The sequence below is a fragment of the Podarcis bocagei genome (genome assembly GCF_964188305.1).
Source record: "Podarcis bocagei genome assembly, chromosome: 2".
Classification (NCBI taxonomy): domain Eukaryota; kingdom Metazoa; phylum Chordata; class Lepidosauria; order Squamata; family Lacertidae; genus Podarcis; species Podarcis bocagei.
This window is the reverse complement of record NC_138126.1, coordinates 80,958,270-80,976,227: the sequence shown is the minus strand read 5'-3', so window position 1 is coordinate 80,976,227 and position 17,958 is coordinate 80,958,270. Positions and strand designations below refer to the sequence as shown.

At 46.9% G+C, this 17,958-nt stretch overlaps 1 protein-coding gene across 1 annotated transcript in view; it reads right to left on the bottom strand.

The window, feature by feature from the left end:
* The window catches only part of NEURL1B (neuralized E3 ubiquitin protein ligase 1B), a 187,577-nt gene extending 173,336 nt beyond the window's left edge, over positions 1–14,241 (bottom strand). The window contains exon 1 of the mRNA XM_081178562.1: positions 14,139–14,241. Coding sequence (XP_081034688.1) covers positions 14,139–14,226 — 88 coding nt within the window. The 5' untranslated portion in view covers positions 14,227–14,241. The remainder of the gene's footprint in view (positions 1–14,138) is intronic.
* Positions 14,242–17,958: the final 3,717 nt, after the last annotated feature.

Here is a 17,958-nt window from a genome sequence, read left to right as displayed (position 1 = left end):
TAAGGCAGGGACAGCATCAAGGGTTGACATCACTGGGTCCTTGGCAAGGCCTTCTGCCCCCTCCTCTTTGCTGTTATAAGCAAGAAAGCGGCGAGGAGAGGCAGGAGTTAACTTCTGTATGTGTTGTCTTCTCTAACTCACTCCAAGAAATGGGGCCAATTGAGCCCAGAAGGAGAGGCAAGTGAACTGGAAGTGCTGAAGAGGAAAGCGTGCTCTGGAAGAGGGGTGGGGCACAGAGAAGATATTGCCCCCTCCTCTCCCCAAAAGAACTCCTGGAAATGGAAGTATCTCTCAAAACGAGACCACCTTTATTTATGCATTCATTCCAAATAAAAAGTTTGAAATATTACTATGCCACCTTTCGTGCAAATCCCAAGGTGGTTTACGACAGCAAAGCGCAACTTAAGAAAACAAAACAAGATATGTAACAGCACATAACAATAAATAATCAATCTGAAACAGTAACAGCTAGCCAGCCAATCTGTTAAGAAAATCTAATCAGTAGCCCATAAAAACCAGGGGGAAATTAAATACATTTTCAGGCAGGACCAAAAACTCAAGAGTGGGCACCTTTCTTATTTTGGGGAGGCGAATGGTTCCACAGACTAGGCACTGCAAGATAAAAGTCTCTCTGCTTACTGTCAGGTGTTCTTCTCCAGCAGGCAGCAGCACAACCAGAAGAGCCTCATCCCAAGATTTTATGAGCTGGGGAAGTTGACATGGGCAAAGACGTTCCTTAAGATATCCAGGTCCCAAGTTGTTAAGGCTTTTATAAGTCAACATGAAACCTTAAACTTTGTCTGGCAGCACGGCATGAGCATGAGTAGGCTGCTCCCAACAGCAGCCTAACTACGGTATTTTGAACACCCTGTGCGGCACAAGGGCTCCTCTCCACACAGCAGGGAAGAAAAGATGGGGTACAGGGCCAGCCCAAATCATTTTGCTGCCTGAGTCAAAGAACAAATTGGTGCCACCTTCCTACCCCAATTCTGTGTACTGTAGTCAGCTGGGCCAGCAGAGGATTAAATTCAACAGCGGCAATGAGAGAAGACATGGAATAAGTGACATGCAGCTGAGCAACAACTGCTGTCACAGGAAGACAGGGGCACGACCAAGGAGGGAGGCTACTGCTCCATTAGCATCGACCATCTAATGGCAGAGCCAGTCCCAAGGGAGGAAAAGGTAAATCAGAAGGGACAAGATAAATGGGTTCCAAATGGAGATATAGGAAAGAGGAGAGGGAATTATGAATTTCAAAGTGGGTTTGGGGATGGGGATACCACGAGAGAGTTCTCAGATCAAAATAAGTCCCTGAGAATGTGGGGGCAAAATGACACAATTGGCAGAAGCAGCAAAGAGGCCTTCTTAAGCAGGGCTTAGAGCTTTAGGCATGACAGCCAACAGCAGGAATTAGTGAAGGATGACCAAATGCAAAGGACACCAAGGCACTTGAAGAAGGAATTTACTGGTATTATTAGCATTCTAATGAAATATAAAAAAAAAATAAAGAGGGAAAAAACTCAGTTGCTGTTGGTTCTACATGGCAAGCGGCACCTGCCAAAGTTTCATCTTTGGGATAAAGATAAAGAGCCACTTCCTCATATGCATGTGGTCACCCTATAACAGCCTCTCTCAACTTTGGATCCCCAGATGTTGGAATACAATTCCCATCATCCCTAACTAGCAGAACCAGTGGTCAGGGATGATGGGAGCTGTAGGCCAATAACAACTGGGGACCCAAGGCTGAGAAAGGCGGCCCTGTACTATATGTTGCATCCGTCAGTTTACATCTGAAGGTGCCATAGTTCCAAAACAAAGGCAGCAAGCCTTGACAAGAGACTGATTTAAGTCAAACTTCAGAATCTCCCCTATATCGGTAGTGGCCCATGTCATGTCCTTTTCCACCAAGAGTTTTGTAGGTTTTCAATTATTATCAGTAAAATTATAAACTGAATTGATATGAAGTACAGCAAACAGAATGAAATACAGTACTGACAAATTTCTAAGCAAAAAGTACCTTCAGAAATTAGCATGCATGCTCAAAAACGGCTCTCTCTAAGAGTGGCTGGATTAATCATGCTTAACACTAACAGAGCTAGTTTATTTAAATCACAATTGACTGAAACCCCTAGGGCCTAATCAAGGGAGGTCAAGACAAATCTAACCAGTGTTAATCCATGTGTGACACACACACAGCATGCAAGAATTAAGTGCCTTACAGAATAATTTGAGCCTTGTGGCTTGGGAGAATGCACATAGCAGGGGGGCAGGTGGGGGGGAATACCATATGCTTGAGTGATAATGCAGAACACCAACAATGTGTATGCACACACAGCCTGCTGAGAACATATAGCCAGTTAAATCACAATTCACCATTAATTAGGATTGCCCCTTCGCTTTTTATTGGCCCTGTTTCTGTGCCTTTAACAGCAGCCCAACATTAAGTGAATGGACAGGTGAATGTCTTTATTTCCTCCACCACTGATCTCTATGCCAGGAAATGCTTCACCTGCTTATTTTCTTAGTGAAAGACACAGGAGCTGGACCTACCGTATTTTTCGCCCCATAAGACGCACTTTTTCCCCTCCAAAAATGAAGGGAAAATCTGGGTGCGTCTTATGGGGCGAATGCAGGCTTTCGCTGAAGCTTGAAGAGCGAGAGGGGTCGGTGCGCACCGACCCCTCTCGCTCTCCAGGCTTCAGGAAGATATCCGCCGCCCAGGCAGCCCTGTGGGAGGTCACACAGGGTTGCCTAGGCTGCGGATAGCAGCCTGCTTCTCGGAGCGTCGGGCGCCCTGAAGGCAGAGCGCCCGACGCTTCGGGAACAATTCCGCCGCCCAGGCAGCCCTGTGGGAGGTCCCACAGGGCTGCCTAGGCTGCGGATAGCAGCCTGCTTCTCGGAGCGTCGGGCGCCCTGAAGGCAGGGTGCGCAAGGCTTGGGGCGGCAGCGGACTGCTTGCGCGCACCTAGAAGCTTGGGGCGTGCTGAGGTCAGCGCGCCCCAAGCTTCTGCATGCCGGCAAGCAGTCCGCTGCCGCCCCAAGCCTCCCGCACCCGGCAGGAGGTCCCGCCGGGTGCGGGAGGCTTGGGGCGGCAGCGGACTGCTTGCGCGCACCTAGAAGCTTGGGGCGTGCTGAGGTCAGGGCGCCCCAAGCTTCTGCATGCCGGCAAGCAGTCCGCTGCCGCCCCAAGCCTCCCGCACCCGGCAGGAGGTCCCGCCGGGTGCGCAAGGCTTGGGGCGGCAGCGGACTGCTTGCCGGCATGCAGAAGCTTGGGGCGCGCTGACCTCAGCACGCCCCAAGCTTCTGGATTAGCGCAGGGGTCCGCTAGCCCTGGGAGAGGCGCCGGCTCTCCCACGCTAGCGGAGACCTTGCCGGCACGCAGAAGCTTGGGGCGCGCTGAGCTCCGCACGCCCCAAGCTCCTGGTGTAGCGCAGCGCACCTGGGGGGGAAATAAAAAATTTTTCCTTCATTTCCCCCCCTAAAATCTAGGTGCGTCTTATGGGCCGGTGCGTCTTATGGGGCGAAAAATACGGTATTTTGCTTGCTTCAAAGGTAGCAATTCTATACTTAGGCCAGGTGTCTTTTTCTTTCTGTTCCTTTTTCATAGAATCATAGAATCATAGAGTTGGAAGAGACCACAAGGGCCATCGAGTCCAACCCCCTGCCAAGCAGGAAACACCATCAGAGCACTCCTGACATATGTTTGTCAAGCCTCTGCTTAAAGACCTCCAAAGTAGGAGACTCCACCACACTCCTTGGCAGCAAATTCCACTGTCGAACAGCTCTTACTGTCAGGAAGTTCTTCCTAATGTTTAGGTGGAATCTTCTTTCTTGTAGTTTGGAGCCATTGCTCCGTGTCCGCTTCTCTGGAGCAGCAGAAAACAACCTTTCTCCCTCCTCTGTGTGACATCCTTTTATATATTTGAACATGGCTATCATATCACCCCTTAACCTCCTCTTCTCCAGGCTAAACATGCCCAGCTCCCTTAGCCGTTCCTCATAAGGCATCGTTTCCAGGCCTTTGACCATTTTGGTTGCCCTCTCTGGACACGTTCCAGTTTTTACAGGATACCAGGCCACTTTAATGTTGAGACAAGCCAAAGGCACAAATGCAGGTTCCTACCATTGTGAAAAGCAGGCGCAAGGAGGGCAGGGCCCAATCAAAACCACAGGAGGGCCAAAAGGTTAACCCTCAGGGGCTCCTGCCCTGGCTTCTTCCTTTTTTTACAATAAAACAAAACCAAACCTTGCATCATATCTTATAACTACAACAAGAAAACACTATACAGTACAGTGGTACCTCGGGTTAAGGACTTAATTCGTTCTGGAGGTCCGTTCTTAACCTGAAACTGTTCTTAACCTGAAGCACCACTTTAGCTAATAGGACCTCCTGCTGCTCCTGAAGCAAAGTTCTTAACCTGAGGTACTATTTCTAGGTTAGCGGAGTCTGTAACCCGAAGCATCTGTAACCTGAAGCGTCTGTAACCTGAAGTACCTCGGGTTACATACGCTTCAGGTTACAGACTCCGCTAACCCAGAAATATTGCTTCAGGTTAAGAACTTTGCTTCAGGATGAGAACAGAAATTGTGCTACGGCGGCACAGCAGCAGCAGGAGGCCCCATTAGCTAAAGTGGTGCTTCAGGTTAAGAACAGTTTCAGGTTAAGAATGGACCTCCAGAACGAATTAAGTCCTTAACCCAAGGTACCACTGTATGGTCAAACTATATGTGAATGCAGGAGAGGTGTGATCTTGACTTTTGGATTTTCTAATTTATATTAAAGAAGGTGGAGCAGGCTCCAGATTTGACCAGAACAGCAACACTGGAGGTGTAGACAGCGGCACACAGAGGGCAGGGCAGGGTGCCAGCAGAGTGGGGTAGGGCAGAATCCCAGGGCCCAAGCCCGTTCCACTCCGGCGCCCTGCAGGCCCTAGCTACGCCTCTGGTTGTAGAGCACTAACCTTTTCTTCGCTGGCATTTCCCTCATTTAGGCACAAACTGTAATTAGGCTTTCAGAAGAAGGGTGGAAGCAGGGTGAACACATGGGCAGGTGGGGTTGGGGTCTGGTGTCACTACATGTCCAATAGCTGCTTTGAAGGGAAGTGGTTTGCTCAAGAGAACAGGGGTGGGGTAGTGTGACCAGTGCTCCTGCCAAATCAAATCCAGAGCCCTTATGTGCCTAGCTTAAGGTTAATTTTTAAAACCCTGGGAGATTCAGTCATTGTGTCATGTTTGGCTCTCATATGGCATGAGTACACCATGTCTTCCCGCTTTTCAGATAAATATTGGGGGGCAAGGAAATAAAACCCCACTCAGATTTCTTATCACCATCTGGGTATAAATAGCCAACCTAAACTCCCTTTCCTGGATCCTAGACTGAGTGGCATAACCATCAACCCAAGAAGAACATTGAACTCCTACCAAACTACTTTAATAGGCCCTTTGTGTCCACAGGGAAAGCGCTATCAAGCACATTGGCATTCAAACTGGGAAAGCTTGCAAGAAAAAAAGAGGAAGGCGCCGGAATTACATGAGCGCACCAAGAGTAGAAAAGGCTTTTTGGAATACAAATAGCACACGATGAATTTAGGGGTGGGCTTGGAGTAAGACCCATCTATTCCCACCAAAAACATGGAATTGATCTGCAGACAGTTTGATGAGTAATACTTTTGTAGAAGCTATTAAAATGCCTGGCTCCCCCTCTCAGTATATCCCAAACACTGCTGTCCCTGGAACTAATTACTTAGGAGCCAGGGTGGTGGTGGTGGTGGTGATGGAATACTACATAGTCCCAACATATTTAGCAGTTGTTCTGTCACTTAAAGCCAGCGCCGTTTCCTTAGCAATATCTTCCTCCCACGGTTTCCTGTTCCTGCATGCTACACTAGACAGAGGCATTATGTACAGCAATATGAATATCAAAGTGCACACAGAGATTTGCAGCCACTAATCTCATGCGTATTTTTAAATTTAACGGGGGGGGGGGGGACCAAAAGAAAGAAGCTGACATTTTGAGAAACTGCAGATTCCTATGGGCTTTATAAACCTAGCCTACCCGCAAAAGGAGAACAGAACAAATCAAATTCTGGGCACAACACAGTGCCAAAACATTCCACCCCATCCTACCCCCATGTCTTTTCAACATGTTAACAGTTTCAACTGGGATGTCACCCTTTATAAAACTGTTGGAGCACCAAACAGATGTTGTAATTGCTGACACACTGCAATATCCCCCAAATAGAATAGCCTTAAGTTGCTGGCGTCAAGGTTCCTTCCAATGAACTTCAGCCGGGTCTGTCGCCTCCTCCAGCTGACAGGATTGTCAAAAGACAACAATGAGATATAATTCCTGACCGTCAGAAAAAAAAACATTGTGTGGGCTTTTATACCCTACGTAAGTTATTTGCTAAATTTCGCACACACCGACTTTTCATCAAGTACCCTCCAGGCCTTCATTCCCTCATAACTCTGTTCCCACTCTCAATCTTTTTTTTTCTAAATGCTTCCCTACCAGCAACAGCATTTAGATCAGGAAAGGGGTGGGTGGGTGGGTGGGGGTTGAACATTTAAAACGTTCACATTACTCTGATTGAAAATGGAACCTCCCATGGCTGCTCTGAAGTACAACAGAAATAAGCTGTTCACAGATCTTCAGTGTCCCATCTGTTTCGCTCTTAAAATGTATTGTTGTACACACACCTCACTATCCAGGCAGTGAGAGACCAATGCTCAGAGTTCAGTTGCTTATCAGGGTTTCGTTTCCTTGGCATGAATGCCAATAAAGACTGTGGTGTCTTTAGGATAAATGGCTTTATCTACAACTTGAGGATATGATGGAAAGGCTCACAACATTAATGCTTCAACCATGGGCATAGCCAGGATTTTTGTTAGGGGACAGGCTTTTGTTAGGGTACCAGAACCTCAGATTTGTATTGCTTTTTATTGATTTGTGGGGGCAGCTCCCCCCGCCCCTCCTTGGCTTCAACAGAATTTGTTTCCCCATTAGGTTTCCAGGGAAGTTTCCCCACGCACAAAGCCACAGCTTTGGGTTTCAGCCCACAGAGAAAGTCAAACCTCCCTGTCAGCTTTCAGCTCCCAGTATCAGCCCAAACTCACCCACAAAGCTAGCCCCCCTAGCCAACTGTTTTCCTTCCTTGGATGACAAGGCATCCAAGCTAGGTGAGGGCTAGGTGGGAAAATGGCTACCCACTTCTAGGAGAGCACCATCACTTAGATGTCACTATGGCAACATGGCCCACTCTCTGAGCCATGCTAAAACAGGGTGATTTGATGAGCAGCTAAGTAGTCGAACAAAGGAACTGATCTGACCTTTTTAGCAGCTTCTTCTACAATATTCTAAACCTCACAGAGATCATATCCCAGGCCTGGAAAAGACCCACAGATATAATTCAAACTGAGCCCCTTCAATTCCTATAAAACTACACTGCATATGAACACAGAATTTCCATTTCGGTAGAGCAGCCAATAACTACTGCTAGACTCATCCTCTATGGAAGGAGTGGGGAAAATGTAGCTCTCTAGAAGTTGCTGGACTACAACTCCCATCATCCCTGACCATTGACCATTGCTGGCTGGGGCTGATGGAAGTCCAACGACATCTCCCCACCCTGTGCATTTGCTTTCATCTTGCATACAGCATGTAAGAATTGCCTACCAGAGAGCAAGTGTGGAAGCATTTGTAAAGCAGAAGAGAAGCTTAATGTTATTTAAGTGAACATTTTATTTCAAGCCATCAGTGTGCTGCAAATAGGTCTCTAACGATCAGTGTGGATTAACAACATGTCCTTGATAAGTCATCCTCAAAATAACCCTGTAAAGATGTTGATGGGAAAACTGAAGACATTCTTCACACCTTTGGACTTCTCCTAGGACTAACACTACCTGCATCACACTGGCTCCAGACATAAAACCTCACTTCTCTGCAAGCAACTCCCAGCAGGTGGGCTTTTCTTATGCAGAATGTATTGTGCTTAAAATCCACTGACAAAAGCAAACAAGGTGCTGAATTATTTTGGTTGCTTAGAGAAATTATTTAAAGCCAAAGAGATTTTTTTAAAACCCTTGAGGTTATGCTGTATATGAGTCTCTACTTTTTTCTCCTGCTTCCTGTTCAGTGTAGCAAATCTCAAGTTTTGAAAAGATGAATAACTATTAAAAAAGACTCACAAAGACTGCCTCCTACACATTCCACTCAGGAATCTGAAGAGAACACTCTGACTCTCATCAAAGTAAGACAGCAGCATAGACGGTAGACACAAACACCCATTTCTCTTCCTGAACTTCTGCGCTGAGCCGAGGAAGGGAACACGTTCCAAAAGCAAACATGCTGGCAGGAGAAATTCACTCCCACTCCACCACATGCCACAAGTCAAAAGGCGACCTGCCTGCAGCTTAGGCATATATCTTGCCTTCAGGGGAAAGTAGTGCAAACGAATTCTGTCACCACACACAGCAGCTCCACACACTCCTGACTGGGTGCTGTAAGTCCCACAAAAAAAGCTCTGTCCTAAATAATTCATCAAGTGGCTTATGATTCCCAAGTCATCTCCTATCGTGGCTAATCCTCAGGGTCACAGATAGTGGCATAGTGTGGGTTGCCAGCACCCAGGGGGGTGGGAGGGAAACAGGAAGAACACACATGCACATCCAACTGTCTACTGGTGTCCACACCACCCAGGAGATTGCAGTCAAAGAGATAATTAAAAAAGAGTCAATCCATTGTCTGGAGAGGTCCCTTCCTGGTTCGCACAGAGAAGCCATTTTCAGTGGAGCCCAGTGATGGAAGCACACAGCTGTATTGAGGCAGCACCAGGTGTTGAAATTTTGCACCCCTAACAATTTTGCGCCTGGGGCAAGTGCCCCTGTGCTCCACCCCATGCTACACCACTGGCCAGAGACACTCTGCTTCAGCAGTGGAATTGTATTAGATGACTTCAGACCATTCTCTGGCCCAGTTTAATACTGTCCTTGAAGAGGATGAGAGCTCCCATTTCGGTGCCCAAAATGACTTAGAGGTCTCATCTAGATCAGAACTGTATCCCACCTGTATGGTATCCTTCCAACTTTCTGGGCAGTAAATACATGGTGGCTCTAGCACAAGAGAGTTTTCTTATTAATGCCATCCTCTCTGGCCCACATTTCCCCTCTACTAAGGATAATTAAATTAGCATTAGGGAAGGAGTTTTGAGAGACATGGCATGTTAAATACCTTTTCATTCATTCATAACAGTGATGGCAGCACTGACATCAGCATCACTAATTACTGCCAGCTTCTACAAAAAGCCAGCATCTCTTTTTTTCTAGACCTCTAAATAATTGCTCAGCTAAGCCAGGAAATATTATGTGTTTGGTAACTAGTACACATTTTATACAGTACTATGAATTTGCTGCTGACTTGGGAGTTCAAAGCAGAACCTTAACTTAGCAGTGTGGCACTTCCAGTCTCCTCACTGTCAATATAATTCAACTCCGCACATACAACTAAACAGCTCCTCCACCTCCAACTTCTTCAGAACAGTTCTAGCTTTTCTTTTTCATAACATTTACAACAGACCCAAAACAATAAAATAAAAACAAATAATGAAAGGCAATTAGGTAGTTAACAGCATAATCCTAACATTGCCTTATGGCCACCTGGCGGGAAAGGATTGTAAGCTCACCTAGGCCAGCAGAACACAGCACTATGCCAATGGGAAATATTTTCTATCTGCATCATGAAAGTAATTTTGTTGCTGGGTTATGCTGTTCATCAGCATGATATTTTCCCTTTAGGTTGGCAGTAAATATATTTTTCGCAAAATAAAATAAAAAATTAAAGAACTGCAGCAGCATCCTTGCATTGGTAAGATGCTACCACAGTGGAAGCCTTACAGCACCTTTCACAAACAGCAAAGACTCACAACTAAAGTGAGAAGGGTATACGTATTGCTGACCATTCTCTCCTGAGAATACACACAAACACTCTGCCTCAGGACTCCAGATATAAAAAACCAACCAGGACTGTCAATTCCATTGCTGCAACGAAGGTGGTAAAGACAGGCAAACATTAGTGAGGTGGAGGGGAGAGCCCACACCTCAAAACTGGACATCTACACACCATCCCCTCTCTTACCAGAGGCACCCTAAGGTGCTCAGAGAATTCAGGCTCCCATGGCCCCCTTCAGACCCAGATCTCCTTTTTCCAGCCACACGGCTCTTTCTCATGGAACCACCAGGAAGGTCCTAGAGCTGAACCTTCCGAGTTTCTTGTTGTGTTTTCCACATAGCTCTCGCATTTTCAAAAAGTTTGCCCATCTCATCTGGACGCTAATGCCACTGTGATATTTGATTCCGATGATATTTGGGTGCTTGAGCACAGGACTGCACCTATGTTATGCTAACATTTTAGCACCAGCATAGCAGCCATCCGCTATAGGGGTCACCCAAAACAATTTTAGTCCCATGCTCGCTCACTTTAGATTAAGCTCACTGAGCTCTGAGGGGCTCTTACTTCTGAGTAAACACAGGATCAGGTTGCATATTGACATTTACAAAAGGAAGACAACTGCTCATCAAAATACTTAGTTGTGAAGGCCCACAGTGCTACATCACATCACATTGTTAGCTTTTTATTCAGTGCCGCTGTGCGTAAACTTGGGTGATCTATCTGTAATGCATTATCACAATAATATTGTTTTGCAGCTTAGGTTGCATTCTCTTCATTCTGTGGGTGGGAGAGAGATTTGAAAGCTAATCTGTACAGCTAGCTCTTAATAAATCACCAATTAATACAGTACAGCTAGATGTTGAGGCAATTAAAGTTATGAGTGCAGGCTGCCCTCTAGTGGTGGACACCTACCATTGCTGGATAGCGGAGTTTAAGTAACATAAGGTGGCTCAAAAGCAAAAGCTTTTCGTTCCTCAAGAATGATAGAAATACAGCCACTCTTGGCTCCCCACTGCATTGCAAAAACTTGGAATGCAAATGAAAGTGTATGAGAAAAGAGTTGGTTTCTTGGGGCAGGCGAAGGAAGAGCACACAACAGATTGCAGTAGAGTGCTGCCCCCTGCTGGCATGCAGAGGAGAGCTCTTTCTGGGTCATGACTAGTCCAGCCACTTCAGTAGGAATGTAGACAGTATGGATGGGCACAAACCATGTAACTGGCATGGACAATGAGGGGTTTTCATTGGAATCTGCGCAGAATGGCTGATGCTTGGAAGGCACAGATACATAATGGTCTATTACAGTATCATGCAGTCGAGCATGCTCTGCTGGCATATTGCCTTGAGTAAATTACCAATTCCATGCATCTGCCAATACCAGTGGCCATCCTGTCCTTTCTTTATGATGTACCAGCTCAAAATGGAGTGCAGGTGGCAAACAAGACCAGGAGAGGGAAGTTATAGAGACAGAAGGTAAATGTCACAGAGGCTTAGGAACCCTGGCCCAGTGGCCAGCTACTGCCTACCCTATTGTACAGGGTGAGTCTTTTAAGAGGCCCCGTGGAACATGTGTACTCTGTATCCATGGGGCCTCTTTTAAAGGACTCACCCTGTACAAAAGAAAGGCCCAGGGGAGGGATGGGGAACCTGTGGTTCTCCAGATGTTGTTGGACAGCAATTTCCATAATCCCCAGGCAGGATGATAGGAGTTTCCAGAGAGCCATGAGCTCCCCATCCTGAACACAGAGAATTTGAAGTATCCGAAATAAGCCTTTGAGAACTCTTAAGAGACATAAACTGTTCAGCTGAAGCGGCTATGCATTGCCTAAGCTTCTATTGGACACCCAGGAAAATTGTTAAAATTTCAAATACAGTGGTACCTCGGGTTACATACGCTTCGGGTTACAGACGCTTCAAGTTACAGACTCCGCTAACCCAAAAATATTACCTCAGGTTAAGAACTTTGCTTCAGGATGAGAACAGAAATCGTGCAGCGGCGGTGCAGCAGTGGCGGGAAGCCCCATTAGCTAAAGTGGTGCTTCAGGTTAAGAACAGTTTCAGGTTAAGAACGGACCTCCGGAACGTTAACCCAAGGTACCACTGTAACTTAAAAGGTAACTGGCATTCTAGCTGAATGGGCATGAGATAGAACTTCTTTAGACAAACATGAAAAGTGTTCTTGGTTGTTTTTTTAAGAGAGAGTGAGTCATAGCCTGCCTATGTGTTTGATACTTTCTGTAACAGTAGGCCTTTGTATTGCTGCATTAATCCCTTTCTCATCCAAAATCATTCCCATCGGAACATCCAGAATGTGGAATTTGCCTTCTGGGGGATGAATGTGCATCACCCCATGGTAGGACTCAGACCTACATCAGTTTCCTCCCACTGCATTGCCCTTTCCCACAGGCCTCCTCCATGTACCACCACCACAGCTTGTGCACTAGAAGGTATTGTGGTCTCTCTGCAGCTAACTGGGCACTGGACATACAAAGTGTGGGTGTACTGAGTTGGGTGATGTCATGAGTTTGCTTGGCTATCACCAAGATGACCCAGAGGCGGGGCTCCCTTCCAGCTCTATGATTCTATGATCAGCACCTTCCACGCAGGGCTGATGTGTGGCTGTATGAACAATATTGGTAGGAACTGGAGGAGTTGCCTGAGACAGTGTAGGTGTGTCTGTCATTATTGCTATGTCAGCTTTTGTTTCTAAAGTTGTTTATTCTGCTACAGGTTTAGCTAAAGCATACCATTACATTTCATTGGCATAATACCCAATAGTACAGTGAGACTAAAGGATCATCCTGCCGGAAACTGACTATTAACCAAAACCCACAAAGGTATTGACTAAATTGTCTTATTGAATTATACTGCAATCTACCAGTAAGTCTGACCTGGCAGAAACTATGAGCCAGGTGCATGAACCTAAGACTCTTGTAAGTCTTAACTTTCCTATTAATTATCACACAGAAATTCATGGTAGCCAACATATAATTGTCTCCAATAGTCAAGGTGCTGTATTTTGAGCATTCTATATGAGGTATAAAGAATTGAATGAAGGACTGGGACTTGAGTTATTTAACTAACTCATGCAATAAGTTTCCATATAAAGTATTTCTCTTGCATACATATAACAGACTTGGAGCATACTGCTATTCATTAGAAGCCCCCTTGTGCTCAGTGACCTTTCTCACAAGTAAGTGTGTTTAAAATTGCAGTGCTAGACAAGATAATCAGTACAGGATATCAGGTTTTATGAACCAACTTTTAGGCTTTTATTTATTAAAGCTCAAGCAAATTATAACTGCCATGGGGTATTATTTTCACCTTGCTTTTTTAAAAAGGAAAACAAGCTATACTTTACTAAGATAATGTACGCAAAACACCTGGAACATGCAGCTCTTTAGATGGCAATGAAGGTGGTGAGAATGGAGAAGTGCTGATCTCATTGCACTTTGGACATTGGGTTAAATATTTGAGAGAATAAGCTTTATTGTAAAGCAGGGTTTAGAATCAAAACTCACCCTGATAAGGCCCATCTAAGGACTAAATACCATCTACATAACATGCCCAGAATCTTATGTTTTTTTGCAAGTCGTGTTGTTCTGCCAAAACGCAGGCTAAAATGACTGCATGTCAAACGTGGCGTGCTAATAGAGATTTGAAGTTAAATATTCATACTGATGAATAGCTATAGCAGCAGAGAAACCTTAAGGTTACAACCACATTGGCAAGGATACAGCCACAATATTCTCTCACACCAAACAAGCATGTTTACTTGGAAGTAAGTTCCATTGATTTCACCACTTTGCTGACTCTAAGCCACTTTTGCTAGTAGGCAAACGTTAACATCGGAACAGGATTAACCCTATCCTTCCCAAGGGAAAGGCACGCTGCATTCACAGTGCCCTCTACTGGTTTTACCTGGCACAGCCAAGCCTGGTTGACGATCTCATTGCCGCCCACTGCTTTTGTGAATGGCCACTGCGCTTCTCTGGTATACATTTAAACTTTGCCCAGGCTTGTCACAGTTTGCACCCTCTCTTGCACCCCATGCAGCTGTCTAAACGTTTCATTTACCCGCCTCTCCGCGGAATATCACGCTTCTATGTGCGGCCCCCAAAAGCTTCAATAACTGCGTGAGTTTTTGCGGTGCCACAACGAAGTTGAGCGCGAGACTGGCTCTCGCTTCCCTTACCCAGGGGAGCGGCGCCCGAGATCCAGCTGCTGCTGCTGAGGCAGATGCGCATCGCCACCTCTAGCGGGACAGACTCTGTGTTGCCCATGGCGGTGCGGTTGTTCCCTTCGAGGGCAAGAAAGGAGAAGGCGCGGGCAGCGGTGGGCTGGGGGTCTCCTGCAAGCGGACTGGCCGGCGGCTCCTCAGGACTTTGCTCTTCAGCAGTTGCAACTTCTCCCGCCGGAGCGCGCGTTCAAACCCGGCACGTGGGCGAGGGGGCCAGCCAATAGGTGGCGGCGCGGAGCACCTGCCAAATGGGCGGGCCCGGGGCCCGGCGCCTGGCGGACGGCGCTCCGGAGGGAGGAGGATCGTGCTTCGTCGGTGCGCCGGCCTCGCCATTGGAGCGTTGCAGGGCGGCAAAAGGAATGGGGCTATGAACTGGCCTCTGGCGTCACACCTGGGCCTTAATTTAAAAAAAAAAGCAATCCACACACACGAAGTCTTAAAGGGCCAGTGCCATATACAGTACTCGCTCTTCAGCCCACGGTTCTTAACGGACTGCCGTTAAGAGCCCCGCCGTCTCGTTACCAAAACGTCAAGCAAGGACTGGGGCGCAACGAGGGATGGGGCTCCGGGCTTCTTTGCCGCCTCTACAATTTGGCGCCCTCTCGCTCTTTCCGGGTCTGTGTGGAGAACGACTCGGGTCCCGTGAAGATGTTGGGGCGAAGGCACGCGCCCTTCTGCAAGGCGCCGTGGGGCTGACTGCGGGGCTCCCTCCGCAGCGGCCGGAACGGGGTGAAGAGCAGCGCCCCCGGCGAAAAGAGGGAGGGGAAGCCTCCTGCAAACTGCCACTGTTTTGCAGGTGGGACTCACTCCATGCAGGCAGACTCAAGCTGCGGAACTGAGCGTGCCTTGGCTCTCTAAGGTGTGGGGCTGTGTGCACGTGACCAGATTAAAACGCAAGGTCGCGCTCCTCTCCCTCCCTCCCTCCCTTCCGTTCAGTTGGCAACAAGGTCGCAGAGCTCCCCTTGGCTCCACCCCTGACGCCCGTGTGTTAGGTGTGAAGTTACACGTTTAGGTTTCCCAAAATAATATGTCCACAGTCACCACGAGAACATTGCAGGGGCCGGACCAGACTCCCTTTAACATGCAGAACCTGTTCGTATGAGGAATCCATGAAGGAAGCTACAGATACTTGCGGACAAAGGCCTATTTATTGAATTTCTCTACGAATATTGTACTACTTTGGCCGTGTGAATTATCACATTGTAGTCATGTCACTTTTGTTTCTATCAATGGCAATCGGAGCATTCTGACTGATGGTCTTTTCTTTATTAATTAATGTGTGACTGCTATAGCAATCCTACCGTGCAAGAGGATCCCCATTTCTTCTCGCTCTCCTTCGAAAATAAATATAACACGTCCTGTGGTTGTCTCTCTTGTTTCTCTTTTGTGCTGGCAGTGTAATGTGGGGTAGGATGGATGTGTGCGTCTTACATTTACAATCATTATAGGCAGAGAAAATGTCCAGGAAGCAATTCATTGCCTAGACTCAAGGAAACAGGCTCCAACCATTGTCATTTATGTTACTGCTTCTGAAACTCCAAGTGATGTCTAATTTACTAGGATACTGGTTACATAGGCGCCGACTCCATGGGGCTTGAGGGGGCTCGAGCCCCCTCAAAAAAATTTTTGGGGGGGCTCAGCCCCCCCAATAATCTCGGGCGGGCGCCCTTCCAGCAGAGCGCCGCCGCCGTCCCCCGCCTCCTCCCAGCCTGCTCCTTCGCCAGCCAGCCAGCCGCGCGCCCTAATCGGAGAGCCCCGGCCAAGGCACTGCCGGAAATCCCGCGAGAACAGGGGAATCCCGACTGGCCACACCTCCCAGCCAGCCAATCGGCTGGCTGGGGGGGCGTGGCTTGCCCTATTTAGGGCCGGAGCCACTTTATTTGCATATTCATGAGCTTATTTATTATTCATGAGCTTTCCCGGGCCCCCCCAATATTTTTTCTAAGTCCGCGTCCCTGACTGGTTACAATGTGTTTTCGCAGGAGGGGGAAAAATGTTTGCTAAAAGAATGTATCTCTCATCCTCTTCTCAAATGATACTGTAGTGTATGTAGCATTTAAATGAATCTTACTAATAACCTGATAAAGCAATGGAATGATTGTGACATCCGGTTGCTACTTATCTGTCTACTAATGTATTTCTTATCTTCTCCATTAGGAGCTAATAGTATTTATTTCTGGTACACTAGGAAAATATAATGGCTGTAATCCTGGACAGACCTAGGCTCCAACTGGGGTTTAAGCCTGTATTTCTTAACCAGGGGCCCTATAGCCCCCTGGGGGCCCCCAGGATATTCCAAGGGGGCCACAGGTGAAAACTGCATAAATGGGGAGCCACAGCGCAAGACTAGGGTGCCACAAACGAAAGTAAGAAGTGAAGAAAACATAGAAGTGACTAAGAAAAAAAAGAAAACAAAACAAGAAAAGTTTTAATTTTTCAGAGGCAAAGGAGATTATTACAGGGTTTCTTGGAAAAGTCAAGCTGTAGGCCACCAATATAGGATGTTGAGAAAACACAGTTTTCTTCTTTGGCAGCAGTTTGTGATTAATTGAAAGATGATGAAATAACTGTGTGTGTGAATCATTTGAAGCAGCTTTATGATATGATATGAAAGTTTGTTTCCGTGATCTGCTGGACATGGATTTTCCAGCCTGGGCAGTTGATCCATTTGTTGTGAATGCTGCTGACGTTGATGTTTCTTTGCAAAATGAATATTAAAGTGAAAGTGAAGAGAGTCAGATGTCTCCGGAATGTTTTGGGGTTGTTCAAAACAACAATAATAGAAGCTCAGCAGGAATCTATACTTCAGGTCAGAAAAAAGTAACACCAGGGCCAAGAGGATGCCAGTGTGGTTAATGAGTCAAGGCAGCTATTAGAGGCTACTGGAAGAAGTCTTCCTTCAGAAATTTTGCACCCCCAAAAACAGCAACAGTCCTGAAGTGTCCTGCAGTTGTCAAAGGCTTGGCTGAAGACAGAACTCCTGGAGCACCATCAAGGAATCTGAATGAGATAAGAGCACCATCACACACCATCAGTGTGTTCTCTCACAGCTGCCTGAGTATCTGCCTTTCTGTTCCCAAGGGGAGGGAGAACAAGAGCCAGACCAAGCAGTGAAAACCCTGAGCATGCATCCGACTGCCCACACTGTGATAGTCACTGACACATGGGAAGCAATCTTGGCCCTGATTTCATAAAAGAGGCCCAACGTCGTCTGCAGAGGATAAACATAGTGATGGAAATAACTATGCGTGACACACTAATTTGATGCCTCCACTTGCCCAGAAATACTTTCTCATGAACTATAGCCGCAGAAGGCTAATATATAGCCCTCAGGCTGGAAATAAATTCCCCACCCCTGATACAAAGTGAGATCTATAGCTCCCTACAGACTTTGAAGGAGGAATGAGGCCAGCAAAACTGCATATTGCAAGGTATGTAGGGGAAGCATGTGGCCCTTTGACTCTCATCGCCCCAACCAACATAGCCGATGGTCAGAGATGGTGGAAGTTGTAGCCCAGCAACATCTAGAGGAACACAGGTTAGACACCTCTGCTTTACAGTAGGCATGAAGAACCTCCTATGGGCTAAGTTAGGACAGGCAGAGGTCATAATTTACCTGCTAAGCTCTTTTCCACGGGCCATGCCCACAACTGAAGTCAGGTATGGAGATGCAGCTGCAAAAGGACCATTAGGAGACTTAAAGTGTGTTCCTGGTTGTTGCTTGGCAAGTCCCTCTGGGATTAGCTGAGCTAGGGACTTCCCACTCAGGAACTCC